The sequence below is a fragment of the Emydura macquarii genome, unplaced genomic scaffold (assembly GCF_026122565.2).
Source record: "Emydura macquarii macquarii isolate MOO-44397 ecotype Brisbane River unplaced genomic scaffold, CSIRO-AGI_Emac_v2 contig_3517, whole genome shotgun sequence".
Classification (NCBI taxonomy): domain Eukaryota; kingdom Metazoa; phylum Chordata; order Testudines; family Chelidae; genus Emydura; species Emydura macquarii.
Genome location: NW_027133654.1, coordinates 3,817,973 through 3,835,396, shown reverse-complemented (window position 1 = coordinate 3,835,396; position 17,424 = coordinate 3,817,973). Strand labels below are relative to the sequence as shown.

The 17,424-nt window shown below is 44.2% G+C and overlaps 1 protein-coding gene across 1 annotated transcript in view; it reads right to left on the bottom strand.

Moving 5' to 3' along the window:
• Positions 1-422, bottom strand: part of NID1 (nidogen 1) — a 63,140-nt gene extending 62,718 nt beyond the window's left edge. Inside the window, exon 1 of the mRNA XM_067535809.1 lies at positions 200-422. Within this exon, the coding sequence (XP_067391910.1) occupies positions 200-397 (198 nt within the window). The 5' untranslated portion in view covers positions 398-422. The remainder of the gene's footprint in view (positions 1-199) is intronic.
• Between the last annotated feature and the right edge of the window lie 17,002 nt (positions 423-17,424).

The following is a 17,424-nucleotide window of genomic DNA, read 5'->3' as shown; positions in this document are numbered from 1 at the left end:
GCGGGTCACCCAGCGGACCCTCCCCGTGGCCGTGAGCTGGGGCCGCCCTACAGCGTCTGCGCTGCTGGACCCCCAGCGGACGGAGCAGCCCCGCCAGCCCCGCGGAGCTGCTTGCCCCGCTCCCCCGGAGGCTCCTCGCTCGCCCCACTGCCCCGCCGACAGAGGCCGCCCCTGCCCAGCGCCCCTCGCCCGCACTCACGGTGAGGGAGCCGATGCTGGAGCCGTAGAAGCGCAGCGGGGTGCTGAGCTCCAGGGGCGGGGAGCTGACGTCGTCCCCGGGCTCCAGCTCAGCGTCCCCCGGCTCCGAGCCGAAGGGGAAGAGGAGCCCCCCGCGGGGCAGGCCACCCCCGGGCACGGCCAGCGCCAGCAGCGCCCATGCCCAGCTCCACCAGAACATGCTCTCCTCGCCCGGCGCCCGCCTCAGTCCCTGCACAGCGCGCGGCAGCAGCTCCAGGGCGCGCGGCGGCAAGTCCGGATGTTTGGTGTGAAGCCCCCAGGTTTTAAAGCCAGCTGGGCGGGGCTGGGCTGGAGAAGCCAACCAATGAACAAGGCAGCTCAGAGAAAACCAGCCAATCACCATTAGTGGGGGAAGGTCTCCCCCACCCCTCACTGCACCCCAACACCCCATCAGTGTACGCGTCGCTTTCCTACAAAAAGAAATCTGTCAGCTTGCGCTACTCCCTTGCTCACCCCATCCACGAGCCCAGGAACTCGAGGCACCCCCTATTCCCACCATCCCGCCCACAGTTTGTGCCGCAACTCACCCGACCTTCGTTGTCCAGGATCTCCTTTTTTTTTTCTTTGCAGTTGAATTGTATTTTGTAAGTTTAGAAAATGAAGCAAGCAAAAACTCCTATAACGTGTTCCATCTTACTCTAGTATTGTTGCTGTAATTACCTTAAGAAAACCAGTGACATGCTAGGACGGTTGAAAATACAATAGATTCCACCAATGGGCTGTAGTGTTCATGTGCAGAGCAGCAGCAAATTCAGAAGAGAAGAAAGGTAGACAGCACTTTTCCCAAAAGAGAGAAGAAATTGTAAACAAAACAAAACAAACACAAAAACACTGCTTTTCACCCTACTTCCATTCTTATGTGGGTATATATGTTTGTGTGTGTGTGTCTATACATACATACACACACAAATACATATGTACATACATCTACATGTGGGAAAGAAAAGAGATAACTCCTTTTCTTGTATACTATGTCCTAACTTTGTTTGGAGTTTAGATACCAAATGACAGGCACCTTAGATTATATGAGACAGAGAACTCTGTACTCCTACTATGAGTACTCAAAATTTATTTTGCAGGGATGCCTCCATCTCCCACCAGATTAAGCTGTTCTTCTGACGTGGCAACAAATCCTTCTCTTGTCTGAATTTAGAGGCATAAGAAATCTGGGAAGCTGGAATAAATAAGGATTTGATAAGAAGGCTGGATATTTAAATATTCTTGTCTGTGTATTTGCACTTGTAATTTCAGTGTTATCACAAACTCTTTGTCCCTGAGTCTGAATTTTTTAAAAGTTCTTTTGATTTAGCCAATGGTATATATGACATATGAATATTTTCACCTTGTGTGCTGTTTCCATTGTGTATGATACTGAAGTGTATTTGTAACAAGTCTCAGTAACAATATTTTATTTAAAGTGTCCCATTGAGCATCTTTACTGACATCTGGAAAAGGGGCAAAAAAGCACTCATAGATGTTACTTATTATTTTGGGAGACATTACAAACACCAGACAGAACTGAGAAATTATGCAGAATCTTAGATTAAACATGAGGGCAAGAAATATATTCAAAATCAACCTGAAACTCCACACCAGCTAATACATCATGGGGGAAATATAATCCAAAACACAGACATGGGCACATAAAGTTTTCAGTAGATAACAAATTAGATATGATAGTTTATGAAACAGTGTTGAAAATCCAGTGAGATTGTGTGCCGCATATGAGCAGGCATTATTATGTTACAGACTAGGGAGGTGATTGTCCCTTTCTATATGGATATGGTGACACCATTTTTACGAGATTATTTATGGGTACTTCAATGCCAGAAAGATACATATTAAAAAACTTTGGAGGGAATTCAGAGAAAAGCAATAAAAATTATTAGAGAACTAGAAGGAATGATATGCAAGGTCCTATTAATGAACTAATTATGTGCGCTGTAGCTTGGCCAAATAACATCTGCAAGGGGACTTAATTACCATCTCTTGTTATGGATACGATCACTCTCAAGTACAAATATTTGAAGGGCATAAGCACCAAATAGGGAGAGGAATTATTTAGGGTGGTCCCAAGTAGCATAAATAGGAGTAATGGGATCAAAATAACTGAAGGAAAACATGATCTGAGTATCAGAAAATGTTTCCTAACAGTGAGATTTATATTCAGAAAATCACAGATTAGACATGGTGGAAGCCCCATCCCTGGAGTCACTTAACGCTGGACTGGATAGAATATTGAAGACTGTTGTGAGGAACGATCCTGCATTTGCCCTTGGGAAAAGGACAAGATGACTTAATACATTTTTTCCATCTCAAGCTTCTATGATTATAGGATAATTCAGATAGGTCATATATCCATAGAAATCATAATCTCTTGAAGATTTCTGCCATCTGAACATGAAGCTGTGGGAGAAAAGTGTTGCTGACTTTTCTCTGAAGGTCATCTTACAGCACAGAACTCAGCCTCCTCTTTGATTATTCTTATCAGGGTAAGGGAACTACAAGCTTCCCTCTGCAGTCACCTAATGCCAAGGATGCAGGGAGGGGAATACTGACATGGGTCTCCCATTGAAAGTCTTTTGCTGCCCAAAAACAGTGGAGTAACCTGATGAATAGATCATCAAAAGATAAAGTCACCATGCTATATATCTATGTCCCTATGGAGAACACAACACAGTAGTCACGAGGGATAAAAGGAGACAGGATAAAATGAGGGGGCTGATCACTGGGAAGGATGGAACTGAGGCCTGTTGAGAAGGAAAATTGTTTTCAGAGGGGCAGGCCATGGGAATCTTAGAAGGTCACAAGGAAGGAGGGGGCTTAAAGGAAGACCACATACAGCCTCATAAAGTTTAAGTCACACTAGCCTGACATGTGAATGTTTGTCTGATTATTAAAGTTGAACCTCTGAACCTTTTGGGATTCACTCATCAAAAATCTAAATATGTCTATGTCACTAAGGAGAACACAATAGACATGAGAGAGGAGGAAAAAGATACAATATAGTAAAATTCTATAAGGAGAAAGCAACTAACTTTTGCACCATTGGCAAAGTCAGATGCCCAGTGGAACAGATGCACAGAAAGGGCATGTTTAAGTCTTTGCAGGATCAGGGCTTAACTTTGCACTTTCCATCTAATTTCTCATACAGTCCTCAAAATTAATAGTTACATTATGGACTCCGAAAAAGAAATCACAGGTTGGGTTATGCAATTATTTCCACAAAATCCCAAACACTTTTCTTCATTTAAATCAAACTAGGATATAATCTGGGGGTGAAGGAGATGGGAAACAGAAAAGAAAGAATATAGTCACCAAGGACAAAGTATCTGGCTACATAAATGACAAGTATCACAAATATCCCAACTGTCATAAGATCACATGAAAAATATTAAACTCTTTACCTGAAAAATTTAGTCTGTCCTATTTCCCATTGTCTCCCAAGGACAGAGGCCTAGCCCAAGAAGAAGAATAGGAAATTTTGGGAAATAGGAGAGGTTTGGGATGGAACAAAAATCTATTTTAAAACTCTATATACTTGGCACAACAAAAAGCACAGTATAACTATCCCAAGCTTTACCACTCTGTCACTATCTACAAATTTAAACATTATGCAACAAAAGGCACAAAAGACAGGCACTATGTACAGACTTCAGAATAACAAAAAATGTGATTAGAGGAGACACAATGACAAAAGGTACAGTCAGTTTCTAACATATACAAAGAACAGATTGTAGTGAACAGAGATGAAGCACTATTGTTCACACAACAATGGGAATGGGATGTGAAAAGGCAAATTAGAATGGAACAATGGAAACAGATATGTAAAAGTTGTACTTTATCTCTTATGTGCTGTAGAAAATTACTTCAAATTACTATGCTATCTCATTAGTGTCTTATCCTATCAGACTTCGAAAGACAGACAGTAAACAAAAGGAAAATGTTCTAGACATCTTGTGGTCTGGAGATGAGGAGAGAAGATTTTATACATCTCACATTAAACCATCATACTAATCTAAAATTTGCAACCAAATCCAAGTATCAGTATGGGTTGGATCCTGCAGTAAGCTGAGTGAGAGTTTTGGATGCACAAGGAATACTGTGTCAGACTTTACATGTGTTCTAGCAGCAGACCCACTGGTGCTATTTCTGAACCTTGCAAGAGATGATCAACAAGGCAGCAAAGTTAAAGCACATGTATGGTATTAGTGGTGTCTAGAAATGCAGTAGCAAATACTTGGAAAAAGAAGCATCCCATATATGCCAAGCCTTGACATTTTGATAATATAATTTAGAATGTACTGGTGAAGATTGAGACACTTGCTCGTAATCTCCCACCCTACCCACCCCTAGCACCCTATTAGGTGATTACTTCACTATTTAGCTACTATCTGTAGAATTTGTTTGTACAGCACCTGGCACAATGGGACTCAATCCTGGCTGGGTCTTTGGGTGCTAAGGTAATGCATGCAATCATAGACATACATTACCTTAAGAAAAATTTTTTCTCAGTCTAAACAACTGTGAATAAGTAAAATGGGGCCTTAAACAAAAATACTTACCAATTTTTCCATTCCTATTAGCTGATCAAACTTATTAGAGAAGGAAGGATGTCTTGTGAAAACTGATTGCCTGAAGATCCATTTTAGATGGTCCTTCTGGAGAAAACCTTGTAACTGTTGTTCTTCGAGATGTGTTGCTCATGTCCATTCCATTGTAGGTGTGTGCTAGCCTCCGTGCACGGTTACCGGAACTTTTTTCCCGTTAGCAGTACCCATAGAGCCAGCTCTGGTGCCCCCTGGAGCCCCGCACACATGCCATGGTATATGAGGCACTGGTTCCTTCCTGGGTTCCTTCTTTCTGCCTATGACAGTTGCTGGAACTGCTACGACTTGCATCGCAAGTGTTCTCAATCCCTTTTGTTCTCCTTAATCGTTTGTTGTTTGTCTTACTTAGGTAGATCAGTCCTTAAGTGTTGTTAATAGTGGTAGTTAGTCACTTAGGATAGTCCTGGCTGGGACTTTGCTGGAAGCGGGACATGCCCTCATCACCAGGCTTCAAACCTTGTACCTCATATGGGAAGGCCTTTCCACTGACTGACCCCCATGATAGTTGCCTAAAGTGCCAGGGGAAAGCTCATCATAAGGACAAATGCAAGATTTGTAAGCTTTTTAGACCTCGAACTCAAAAGGACAGAGAGATCTGCTGGAAAGCCTTACTAATGGAGGCAGCACTCAGACCAGCCTCTGAACCAACCCATTCTACCTCAGTACTAAGCGTGGCATCAGTGCAGAACGCGCTGTCTGCACCGGACCTGCCTCGGCACCGGACTTCTTCCTCTCCATTGAGGAAGAAACTGTGAAAGCAGCACAGAGCAAGGCTGCTCCCCCCACACCGTCCAAGAAAGCAGGGTCAAGCACAGAACTGCATCAGGGTCAGACAGTGGAGACTTGCTTGCCACTGCCAGAGCCTATGTCTCCAACCAAAAAGTCACCCCCGACTCCTGGGAGTGGGAGGGTGTCTCTGCACCTGCCGTCGACATCAGAGACGTTTCATGTGGCACAGATCTTGTTGTCCTTGCCTATGCCTCCCCGTCCCCGGTCTTCGCCCAGAGAGATGGTGCCGGTGTCGCAGGGGAAGCTCATGTTGAGACCCCCTGGTTGGCTTAGATGATTCCCGGAGCCTGCTCCCTGAGAAGTTGCTCTGGGTCACGGTCGCCGGAACACCCCGCGTGGGCGGGGCACATGGAGTCCATTTGGGAAAAATCTTCATGTATTTCTCCATAGATCATATTTGTAGCTGAGAAACACAAGGTAAAGTTGTCATGCCAATGGGGTACAGGGTAGCTTTTGCCCTCCAATATTTATTTGTGCCTTGGAAGTGCTTAACTCTGTCTCACACCCTATTTCAAAGAGTATGTCTACATGGCATATTAAGGTATAATTGTAGTGTGGGTAGGCATATCCACACCTAGTTTTTATCTAGCTAGTGCAGGTAACAAAAGTAGTGAAGATGTGGTGGCATGGACTTCAATGTGAGCTAACAACCTGAATATGTACCCAGGGTCCTTAGCAGGCTTGTACATGGACGGCTAGCCTGCACTGAAGCTCGTACCTCCATGTCTTCACTACTGTTGTTACCCATACTAGCTAGATTAAAGTTAGTTCAGGTTCACCTACCTGTGCTACAATTACACCTTCATTTGGGTTTAGACATACCTAAAGTTGCTTTCTCCTTTGTCCTGCTCTGTTGAAGTGCCATGGCTGGAGAGTACAGAGCATTCTGGGGCATATATTTTCCACAAAATAAAATGCGCCCACCCAGTTTCTTTGTACGTTGAATGAGGACCTTAGGGAAAGAGAAAACTGATTCTTTTACCCAAATACACAGGTTAAAATGGACTCTATAAAGAAATAAGTAAGTGAGAATCATCACTAACTCAGGCAGTTGCCAGTACAGCACAGAGCCTGGTAGAACTCTATGATGAGAGAGAATGGATTTCCAGACAGGGGAAATTGAGGCTTTGGAAAATGCAACCAGGACCAACAGTCTCCAGATACAAAGTCACATCAAGAACATGAGGATGCTTGTGTTCCTGCTCTGTCTCTTGACCAACTAAAGCACATTGTTCAAAATTTGCTGTATTGAAAACTGTACTTTTCAAGATTAGAGTAAAACAGCTGTTTTAGATCCAATAAAACTGGAGATGATGAATGCCTTTGGTATGACTGGGTGGTAATTACTACTCTTCCTTTCATATGTAGGTCGTGATTCAGCAAAGTGCTTAAGCACATACTTAGCTGTAATCATGCGCTTATGTCCTTCCCCTTTCAGGATAAACTTTCATACAGAAATTAGTTGGCTTTATACAATTAGTTGTTTATAAAATACTATGCAGCCATAATGCTGACCAAACTGAATAAAGATGTTCCACTTTTTTTAAAACATTGTTTTGTGCAAAGCCTGTGAATTTCCCCTTGTCCTGAAGCTGTCCAGATCCAGAAATCAGCAGTAATTCCATGAATTACAACTATTTAGTCTTCCTGACCCCAGGACTCTTTACTTATAATGCATTTCATTCCACTTAGTAACTGCAGACAAATATAAACAGTGATCCACTCATTCTTTCCAAACATAGATTAACATTTCAGCTTAGCATATAACACTGTGGTTTGTCACAGAAGAATAATAAAAGATAAAAATCTACACTAGACCAACTCTGTACAAGAAGGATTCACTTATGTAGTCCTGGGAAAAAAGGCATTCTTTGCAAAAATAGGGCTTGATGCCCCAGCCCTTATTCATGTGTGTAGTCCCTTGGAGGAAGGAGAAGAGAGCAAGAGCTCTCTTTTTTCAGTGTTTAATATAAATGGTGTCAGATTGTGAACCTTTATTCACACGCAGTAGTACATTACTCCATGAGTAGTCCCACTGGTTTCAAAGGGACTATTTGCAAAGTAAGGTAATACTCACAATGGATAAGGGCAGCATAATCCAGCCCTTAGTGATTTAAAAAAAATGTCCAGGCTTCTAAAGGTTTTTTAAAAGTAAAAGTTTACTTGTATGCAAATTAGCCATTATCAATGATACACTTTGTATCAGAAAATGATTCTTCTCTTTTATTTAGAACAGTCCCATTCAAATACAGATTTGATCAGGGTACAAATGCACTGAAAATGGACTCAGGATATTTGAAATCTTGGTTTAACAACTTATATTAGTAAAAGCATTTTTTAAAATGACCCCAAATCAATATTTTAAACATAGCTATCTACATCAAGGAATGGCATTGGGAGGTTGTGTGCTACAGCAGTGGCTCTCAACCTTTCCAGACTACTGTACCCCTTTCACGAGTCTGATTTGTCTTGTGTACCTCTAAGTTTCACCTCACTTAAAAACTACTTGCTTACAAAATCAGACAGAAAAATAAGAAAGTGTCACAGCACACTGTCACTGAAAAATTGCTTACTTTCTCATTTTACCATATAATTATAAAATAAATCAATTGCTTTATTTTTTTCATTAAAGAAAGATATTAGGATTGCAGTGCTTTAGCAAAGCTATTTTTGAGTTATTATTGATTCCATCCCCTCTTCAAATTAGTGAGTGACTTTCTAATACTTTTATTTTTCCCTGATATATTTCCAGCCCCTATAATTCCCCTTGAACTATAGCATTCTACTGTATTTTACTTTCCTGAAAGGCTTTGATGCTGTGCAATATATTTTGCTTGTTTCCATCCTTCCTGCCTTCTCTGCCTAGTACACACTTTAATTAACTCTCAGATCTCTGAACTGATCCTTTTAAAACCACATTAGCCATTTGTTGGTCTTTGAATTATTTTTAAGAGGAATTCATGCCTGTTTCCTTTATTGCAAAGTATTCAGTTTTCTCTAACACTTCTTGTACTCTCACTATTTTAATACTTCTTCCTAGAGCTCACTAATATAGTTAGGGCCTGATTTTTAGGACCACACTTGATTATCTTGAGTACCACCTTACTCCAGGAATAGGACCACTGAAATCAAGGGACCTAGTCATTGAGTAAGGTACTATTCAACATGAGTGAGGGTATCAGAATCTCACCCTTAATTCCCAACTATTTGCTTTCTTGAAATATAGTAACACTTATACTGTTGTGTTCTATGCAATTATTGATGACATATTCCCCACAATCCCATCTCTCTACCCATATAGTGGCCATAAAGTATGATATATAGCTGTCTGAACTGGAAATGCCTTCCTTACTCACAACCTGTGTGTGTATTTGTTCAGTGAAAACACAGTATAAAAATGTGTTGCAATGCAATTATTAAGAAGCACAGTAGTTAAACAATAATTAAAAGCACATATTATATTATCAGAGTTACTAAAAAACTGAGTTTCAAGATTTTACTGTTATTTTAAACCAGTCATTTGAGATGAGGATCTGAAGTCTTCAAAATTACCAGAACCTCTTCAGCGAAAAACAGCATTGTATTGATTCCCAGGATATTGAAACTTTTTTCTTCTCTGCTAGTAAATTTAATTCAGTACAAAAAGAACTCTGCACAGATATCTGCCTTGTCCTAAATGTGACCATACTATACAGCACTGGAAAGCAAAGCACAGATTTCTATGTAGCAGTAGTAATAATAATACCACCAGCAGCACCTTTCACTTCTATTTTAAACATAGCTATACACAAAACCTTACAACCTTCCTTTAAATCAGGTGAATATTATTATCTTCATTTTACAGACATAAAAATGAAAGCAAATCAGGGACAGAGCTGGAATTGGAACTGAGATCTCTTGACACCAAGAAGTGACTTTACAAAATACACTAGATCATGCTTCCTCCCAAATGGAAAGCTTGTTTTCAGTCAATGAGTTTCTTAGTAAGTCTCCAGAATGAACCTATGTGTTCTCTAATGCTGAGGACTGTAAGTGAAAGGAGATCATGATATTCAAGGGTATAACAAAATGGCAGAGATACACAAAGAAGAGCACAAGAAAGATATATGGTCTTATATTTTAAGGTGAAGATATAATGGTAGAAGAGTTCTGTTGTTTTCTGATAAGGTCAGATTTACTGGTAGGCACGCATTATGAAATGTGAGACAATAAGTATCAATCCCAAATCCCAGCATTTTTGCAACAATTATTTCCCTCCTGTGGATGTGAAGCCTTTGAAGAGGTGATCTCGAAAACCGAGGCCTGCTTCTGATCTCTGTAGATTGTGCCATAACTTTGAAGACAGGAAATATGCCTGAGAGCAAAGTACAATAAACAGGCCCATTTGACACAACGGCAACAGTCATCCCTCAAATCAACCCTGACAGCAAGGTATTTTTCAGATAATCCTCTAGGCAATGACAACAAAAGATAAAGGCAAACAAATCAAAGAGAAACGTGATTGAAACTGCTCTGTAGCTGAAGAAAATCATATCTTTAAAGTTTCTGCTAGATATTGTGCTAATCAGCAAACTGTGATAGAGTCTAACTTGCTCTTCTTGTTTCATGATTATTTTCATATACAGTGACTATGCCACTAGTTCACCCTATGCATGTTATGGCTCTGATTGTGCATAATCCACACACAAGCAGTCCCACTGAAGTCAATAAAAACACTCAAGTGTTTGAAGAATTAGGGCCTATCATTGCACTTCAAAACTTTTATGGTATGTTTATAATTTGTATTGTAATTATAAAATATCATAAAAGGCCACAATCCTGCAATTATTTTGCAATCCTGCAAAAATAGTGGTTCCTCTAATTCAGGGAGGTACTCACATGCATAAAGCAAATTGGGACAGAGAGGTCTGGGGAACATCTCAGATATGCCAACATGCAGCCAAACAAGCTATGGCTGGATTGGTTCCAAATCATGCAAATAGATCCTCTAGGTTAGGTTTGAGTAACCCTTCTGAATGCAATAGAACAAGGTTGTTCAGCAATATTCTTACTGGTATCTGCACCCTGAATGAAAGAATGTGGGCATTTTCTTTCGTTGGTTGGATTTTGTTTTTTAGTTTTTGCACTTTATTTGGCCTGTTGGCTAAGACTGAATATAGTCTCAATTTGTGAGCTGCTATCCAGTGTGAGACCATATGACTGCTTGCAAGGGAGACAGACCTGACAAGTTAATTTGTTTTTTCCATCTCTAGCTATGATACGATCCTATGACTTCAGGATTAGCTGCTAAATGAAGTCCCTGCTTTCCTTTATGATGGGATGTTATCTTCTTGAAACGTTAAAAAGAATGAATTCTTTGCTACTTTGAAGAACACGGTTATTATATTGGCGCTTTTAAAAAGTTGTACTTTAAAATCTGAAATATAAATTTGAAGCACCCAACCGGCTTCATTCAGACCACAAGTTATTTGTTCTCATTTCCCTGTGTTCATTCATTCATTCCACATCTTCTCTCTTGTCCAACCAAATCTTCCCTTTCCCCACCTCTCCCTATCATGGTACATAATTAAATGATCCTCCCCTTTCACCTTGTCCACCACCTCATTGCTGTCCTTGACTCTTCTATCTCCTCCACTCCCACATTCACACTGTAGCTAACTCTTGTCATTTTTAATTTCACGTACTTAAAATAGGCCCCTTCCTTTCCATCCCACCTGTCAAAGCCTTTGTCAATGCCTTAATCATTTCCCACCTCGGCTACCATCAATTCTTTCTTGATAACTTTCTTATGACCAACCTTGCTCCTCTCCAGCGTTTTCAGAATCCTGCCACTAAACTTGCCTTCCTTACCTGCTACTCCAATCTCATCACTTACCTTTATGAGTCACCTCACTGGCTCCCCATCCTCATCTGTATCAACTAAAACTCCATAATCCATTTTTCAAGGCACTGTACAGCTCATACCTACAGCTCAGTGCTGGTTGGTCACCCATGTCCTGTTTGGACTTTGCACCTTTTTACCACCAGTGGCTCTGCGCCTTCTCTCCCATGCTGCCCCTTATGATTGGAGCCAACCATTCCAACCATTTTGTATGCCATGCAAACTCCCTCTCCTCCTTCAAATCCCCCCTCAAAATACACTTTTCCCCACAAACAGGCATCCTCTAATGCCCTACAAACTATTTTAAATACCAAACAGAAGTGTTACATCCTCTCTCTCACTCCATTGTCTGTGGGTTGTCTTTTTAGATTGTAAGATTTTGGATGGTTGTAATGCACCTCACATAGTTTGGGGTGCTACACAGATAGATAGATAAATAAATAAATAGAATACTCTCATAACATGAACAGATTCTGTCCCAAGACAAAAGAACTTTTGTATCTAAAATGAGACCTCGTTTCTTCAATGAAGGTTGTGTGAGACTTGGAGCTCTCACAGTTGACTTGCTTTCCTTCAGTTTACTTACATCAATCCTTGGACTGAACAAATTAGGTCCTTTGCAAGGTAGAGCAAGCATTCAGGATTGAGCATCTGTCTTTAGCTAAGAATGGCTACTCTTGGGACCACAGTTGCCATGATCCTTGCTGCAGTATCCAAGAAGTCAAATGTTGCTTAGAGACCGATAAAACGTTATTTACCTGTAACTGGTGTTCTTCGAGATGTGTTGCTCATGTCCATTCCAAGCACGTGTGTGCACGCCACAAGCACAGTTTGCCGGAAAGCTTTCCCTCAGAAGTACCCATAGGATCGGCTCTAGTGCTCCCTGGAGTTGCGTCACTATGGCACTCTATTTAGGGGCTTGTCAACCCTTGGTCCTCTCAGTTCCTTCTTGACAGTTGGCTCTGACAGAGGGGTAGGCGGGCAGGTCTTGGAATGGGCATTAGCAACACATCTCAAAGAACACCAGTTACAGGTAAGTAACTGTTTTTTCTTCTTTGAGTGCTTGCTCATGTAAATTCCAAGCAGGTGATTTCCCAGTCAGACCAAGGCAGGGGGTCGGAGCTCAGAGAGTTGCGGATTGGAGGGCTGCCCTACCAAATGCAGCATCATCTCTGGTATGTCGGGTGATTGCAAAATGAGCTGTGAAAGTATGGATAATGGACCATGTAGTTGCTTTGCAGATGTCCTGAATCGGAACCTGAGCCAAATAGGCTGCTGACGAAGCCTGGGCTCCGGTGGAATGGGCCATGAGCTTCGGGGCTGGCACCTTAGAGAGGTCATAACAAACTCTGATGCATGAAGTAATCCATGAGGAAATTCTCTGGGAAGAAACCAGAAGACCCTTCATCCTTTCTGCCAGTGCCGCGAAGAGCTGGGTGGGCTTCCTGGGTGGTTTGGTCCTCTCTAAATAGAACGTCAATGCCCTCCGGACGTTGAGAGAGTGGAGCCTACGCTCACAGTCATTGGCATGCAGCTTAGGATAGAAGACTGGAAAGAAGATGTCTTGACTTATGTGGAAATGGGACATCACCTTCGGCCAAAAAGCTGGGTGGGGACGGAATTGGACTTTGTCTTTAAAAAATACTGTGTACAGTGCCTCAGATATAAGCACCTTGAGCTCGGAGACGCTTCTGGCCAAAGTGATACCTTCTAGGAATGCCACCTTCCATGACAAATACAAGAGGGAGCACAATGCAAGAGGCTCCAATGGGGGTCCCATCAGCTTTGTGAGAACAAGATTGAGATCCCTTGGTGAGGACTGGTTGATAAAAGTGAGGGTACAGCCTATCTAGACCTTATAGAAATCTTGAAACCACCGCATTAGTGAAAACTGAGTGCCCATCCACGACCGGGTGGAAGGCTGAGATAGCTGCAAGGCACCCTGATGGAAGACTGTGCAAGGTCTAGTTGCTTTAGGTATAACAAGTAGTCCAGGATACCAGGGATTGTAGATAACTGAGCGTGGATGCCCTTTTGGGTAGCCCATGCAGATAACCTTTTCCACTTGGCTAAGTACATTGCTCTTGTGGTTGGCTTTCTACTACCTAGGAGCACTTCCCTTACTGGTTCAGAGCATGAAAACTCCTTGGGATTTAGCCATGATGCTTCCAGGCTGCGAGGTGAAGGGCTTTGAGGATGGGGTGGAGCAGTGACCCGTGATCCTGTGAGATGAGGTCTGGAAGCAGTGGAAGGGTGACTGGATTCTCCACCGACAGGCTGAGCAGCAAGGTGTACCAAGGCTGCTGAGGCCAGGCTGGGGCTATGAGGATCACCAATGCCCTGTCCCGTTTGATCTTCAGCAGGACCCTGAGGATAAGCAGGGTCGGGGGAAGGGCGTTGAATAACTCGCCAGACCACTGGATGAGAAGACATCTGCTATTGAACCCAGGCTGTGTTTCTGAAAAGAGCAAAACTGCAGGCATTTCCTGTTGGATCTTGTGGCAAACAGGTCTACCTGAGGAATTCCCCACCTCTGAAAGACAGTGTTCAACACATCCGAGCGGATGGACCATTCATACGTGAGAAAGAACCTGCTGAGGTTGTCTGCCAATGTATTCTGTGCCCCTGGCAGGTATGAGGCCTCTAGGTGTATCAATCAAGTGATGCAAAAGTCCCAAAGTGTGAGGACCACTCGACACAGGGGAGAGGAATGAGCTCCACCCTGTCTGTTGATATAAAACATCGCTGTCTGTAAGGACCGATACCACCTTGGCATGTAGGTGCTCCTGGAAGTCCTGACATACTGCTCTCAGTTCTCTCATTTTTATATGAAGTAGGAGCTCTGACTGGGACCAAAGACCTTGTGTCAGTAACTGCCCCAAGTGGGCTCCCCGACCCATTGCTGAGGCGTCTGTCACCAGGCACACTGATGACTGAGGAGCCAAAAAGGAAACCCCCGCACACGTTGCTTGGATCGCACCACCAGCAGGTCAAAGACTCCAGCACTGCTGGAGAAGGAGAAACTATGCCATCTATATTGTGATAAGCTGATCTGTATGCTGTCGCTAACCAGCTCTGCAGGGGTCTGCGACGCAGTCTTGCATGTTGCACCATGTACGTACAAGCTGCCCATGTGCCCTAACAATTTCAGACAGTACCGGGCTGTCATGTGTGGGTACAGTCTCAATTACTCTTCGAGGGCCCACAGCATGTAAAAACAGGACTATAGGAGTGAGGCTCTGCCTAGACCTGCATCCAGCACTGCCCCAATAAACTCTATCCGTCTGGTGGGGATCAATGTCAATTTTGGGACACTGAGAATGAGCCCCAACCTGTCAAATGTATTTCTGATGAAACTCATATGTGTCTCTACCTGAGCCTTGGTTCAACCCTTGATTAGCCAATTGTTGAGGTAAGGAACACTTGCACTCCCCTCCTCCTCAAGAAAGCTGCTACTACCGCCATGCACTTGGTGAAGACATGGGGAGCCGCTGAGAGGCCAAAGGGGAGGATGGTGAACTGGTAGTGTACTTGACTGATGGTGAATCAAAGGCCCGGGAAGATGCTACATGGAAGTATGTGTACTTCAAGGCGAGGGTGGTGTACCAATCGCCTGGATCCAGGGATGGGATAATTGAGGCCACGGTATCCATATGAAATCTCAACTTCTTCATGTACTTGTTGAAGTTTCAAAGGTTGAAAATAGGCGAAGCCCTCCCTTGGGTTTCGGGGTTAGGAAATACCAGGAATAAAACCCCTTCCTTCTGAGATCCGGAGGGACCTCTTCCACTGCTCTGACTTCCAGGAGCACCTGCACCTCCTTTTGTAGGAGTTGCTCATGATAGCGTTCCCTGAAGAGGGACAGGGAGGGAGTGGCAGGGTGGGAGGGCATGAGAAAAACTGAAGAATATATCCCAGTTTCACAGTATGAAGGACCCACTGGTCTGAGGTGATTTGGGACGAGGCACTGTGAAAATGGGATAAACGGTGAGAAAATAAAAGGAGTGGATCTGGGGAACTGAGTGCTATGCTGTCCTTGGGCACCCCCTCAAACGTTTGGTTTGTTTCTTGAGGATTGCCTTGGGCGGCCGGAACTCCTGTCAGAGGGGGGATTTTGAGGCCTGTGCCTGTTATTGTTTCTACCCCCTCATCAGTTTGCATCCCGCCTAGAGGAGCTCTGGTAAAAATGAGGCAAGGGCTGTGGCCTGAAGAGTCTCCTCTGCGGTGCTGGTGCATGGAGTCCTAAGGACTTCAGTGTAGCCCGCGAGTCCTTCAGACTGTGCAATTTATCGTCCATCTCTGAGGAAAAGAGGGCTGACCCCTCAAACGGGAGATCTTGAATGGTGATTTGCACTGCCTGAGACAGGCTCAAAGCCTGGAGCCAGGAGCTCCACCGCATCGTTACACCTGACGACATGGTCCTGGCGTCTGCGTCTGCACTGTCCAGTGCCGCCTGGAGCAAAGTCTTTGAGACTGCCTTTCCCTCCTTGATGTGCCCCTCAAACTCGGTCTTGGTATTGGGGCCAAGGACATCTCCAAATTTTTCCATAGAGAGCCAAGTGTTAAAAGCATAGCAGCTGAGGATAGCCTGTTGGTTTGCTATCCTAAGCTGGAGCCCCCTGGTGGAATAGATTTTCCTGCTGAAGAGGTCCAGCCTCTTGGCTTCTTTCGCCTTGGAGGTGGGACCCTGCTGACCTTGGCACTTTCTCTTATTAGCCACCGCCTCCACCAGCAACCCAGAAATGGATGCGTGTAAAAATGTTCATGCCCTTTTGAGGGGAGGAAATATTTCCTTTTCACCCACTTTGCTGTTGGGGCCAAGGAGGCGGGTGTCTGCCACAGGGTTGTGGTATTGTCCTTGATAGTTCTTGTGAGGGGGAGAGCCACCGTGGAAGGCCCCTCTGGTGTTAGGATATCCACCAGGGGGTCCCCTGCCTTGGTGATTTTCTCGGTCTAGAGGCCCATGTTCCTGGCAACTCTGTGGAAGCAGCTCTTGATGTGCTCCACTGTTGTTTGGAACTGACGCTGGTTGAGCCACTGCAACAGCTTCATCCAGTGACAAGGATGACAAAGCTCTGAGCCCTGGGTCCTGGACGCCTGATGGGTCCTCAGCTGGTTCTTTGTCCTCGGTACCAGGATCGTGTGCAACATCAGCCCCAGTGCCAGGGTCTGAGGTCTCTACTGCACCGCATGAGGCACTCGCTGCCGAATGAGATGGTCTCCTGCTTGAAGCCAAAGCTAGGGAGTGGGACCTCAGTGACAGGTGTCCTTGGGCCTGATGGTATGCCCAAGGGGTCCAAAATGGCCACTGAGATGGCATTTGCCATTGCAGGGCCCATGGCACCGCAAACGGTTGTACCTCCTGCGACACCAGAGTGTGTCCACTTTGCTTGCTGTGGTGCTGGCTTCTACAGGATGTGTTTGACTCCACCTCAGAGACCGATGACAGTTATTTGCTCCTTGGCGACCACAGGCAGGCGGTGCTGTGCGGTGCCAGTGATCGGTGCTGTGGCAACCTTGAACGAGGCATCATGGCCAGCTTGTTCCAGGATGGTACCATGGGTCTTCTCACCACCTGGTCATGATCTCGGGAGCAAAGAGGCAGAGGCGGTGGGGACAGCTGCACCGTCTCTTCAATAAAGTCCCGGGCCACCTCGAAAGTCTCTGTGATGGAGGGAAGTTGGATTTCCTCTTCCTCCCTATCCTCCAATGGGGAGGGCAGCCATGCCAGACTCAATGAGGGCCTCCTCTGGCCCGGAATCAATGGCACTGAGGTTGATGGTTGTGGGCTCTGGTACCCCTTCATGGGCTGTACCATCAATGCTTCACCTGGCTTAGTCTTGGGCATCAGGGAGCATTCTCTGCCCTTACTCCCTTTCCGTGGCGCCAGAGAATGAAAGCGATGCT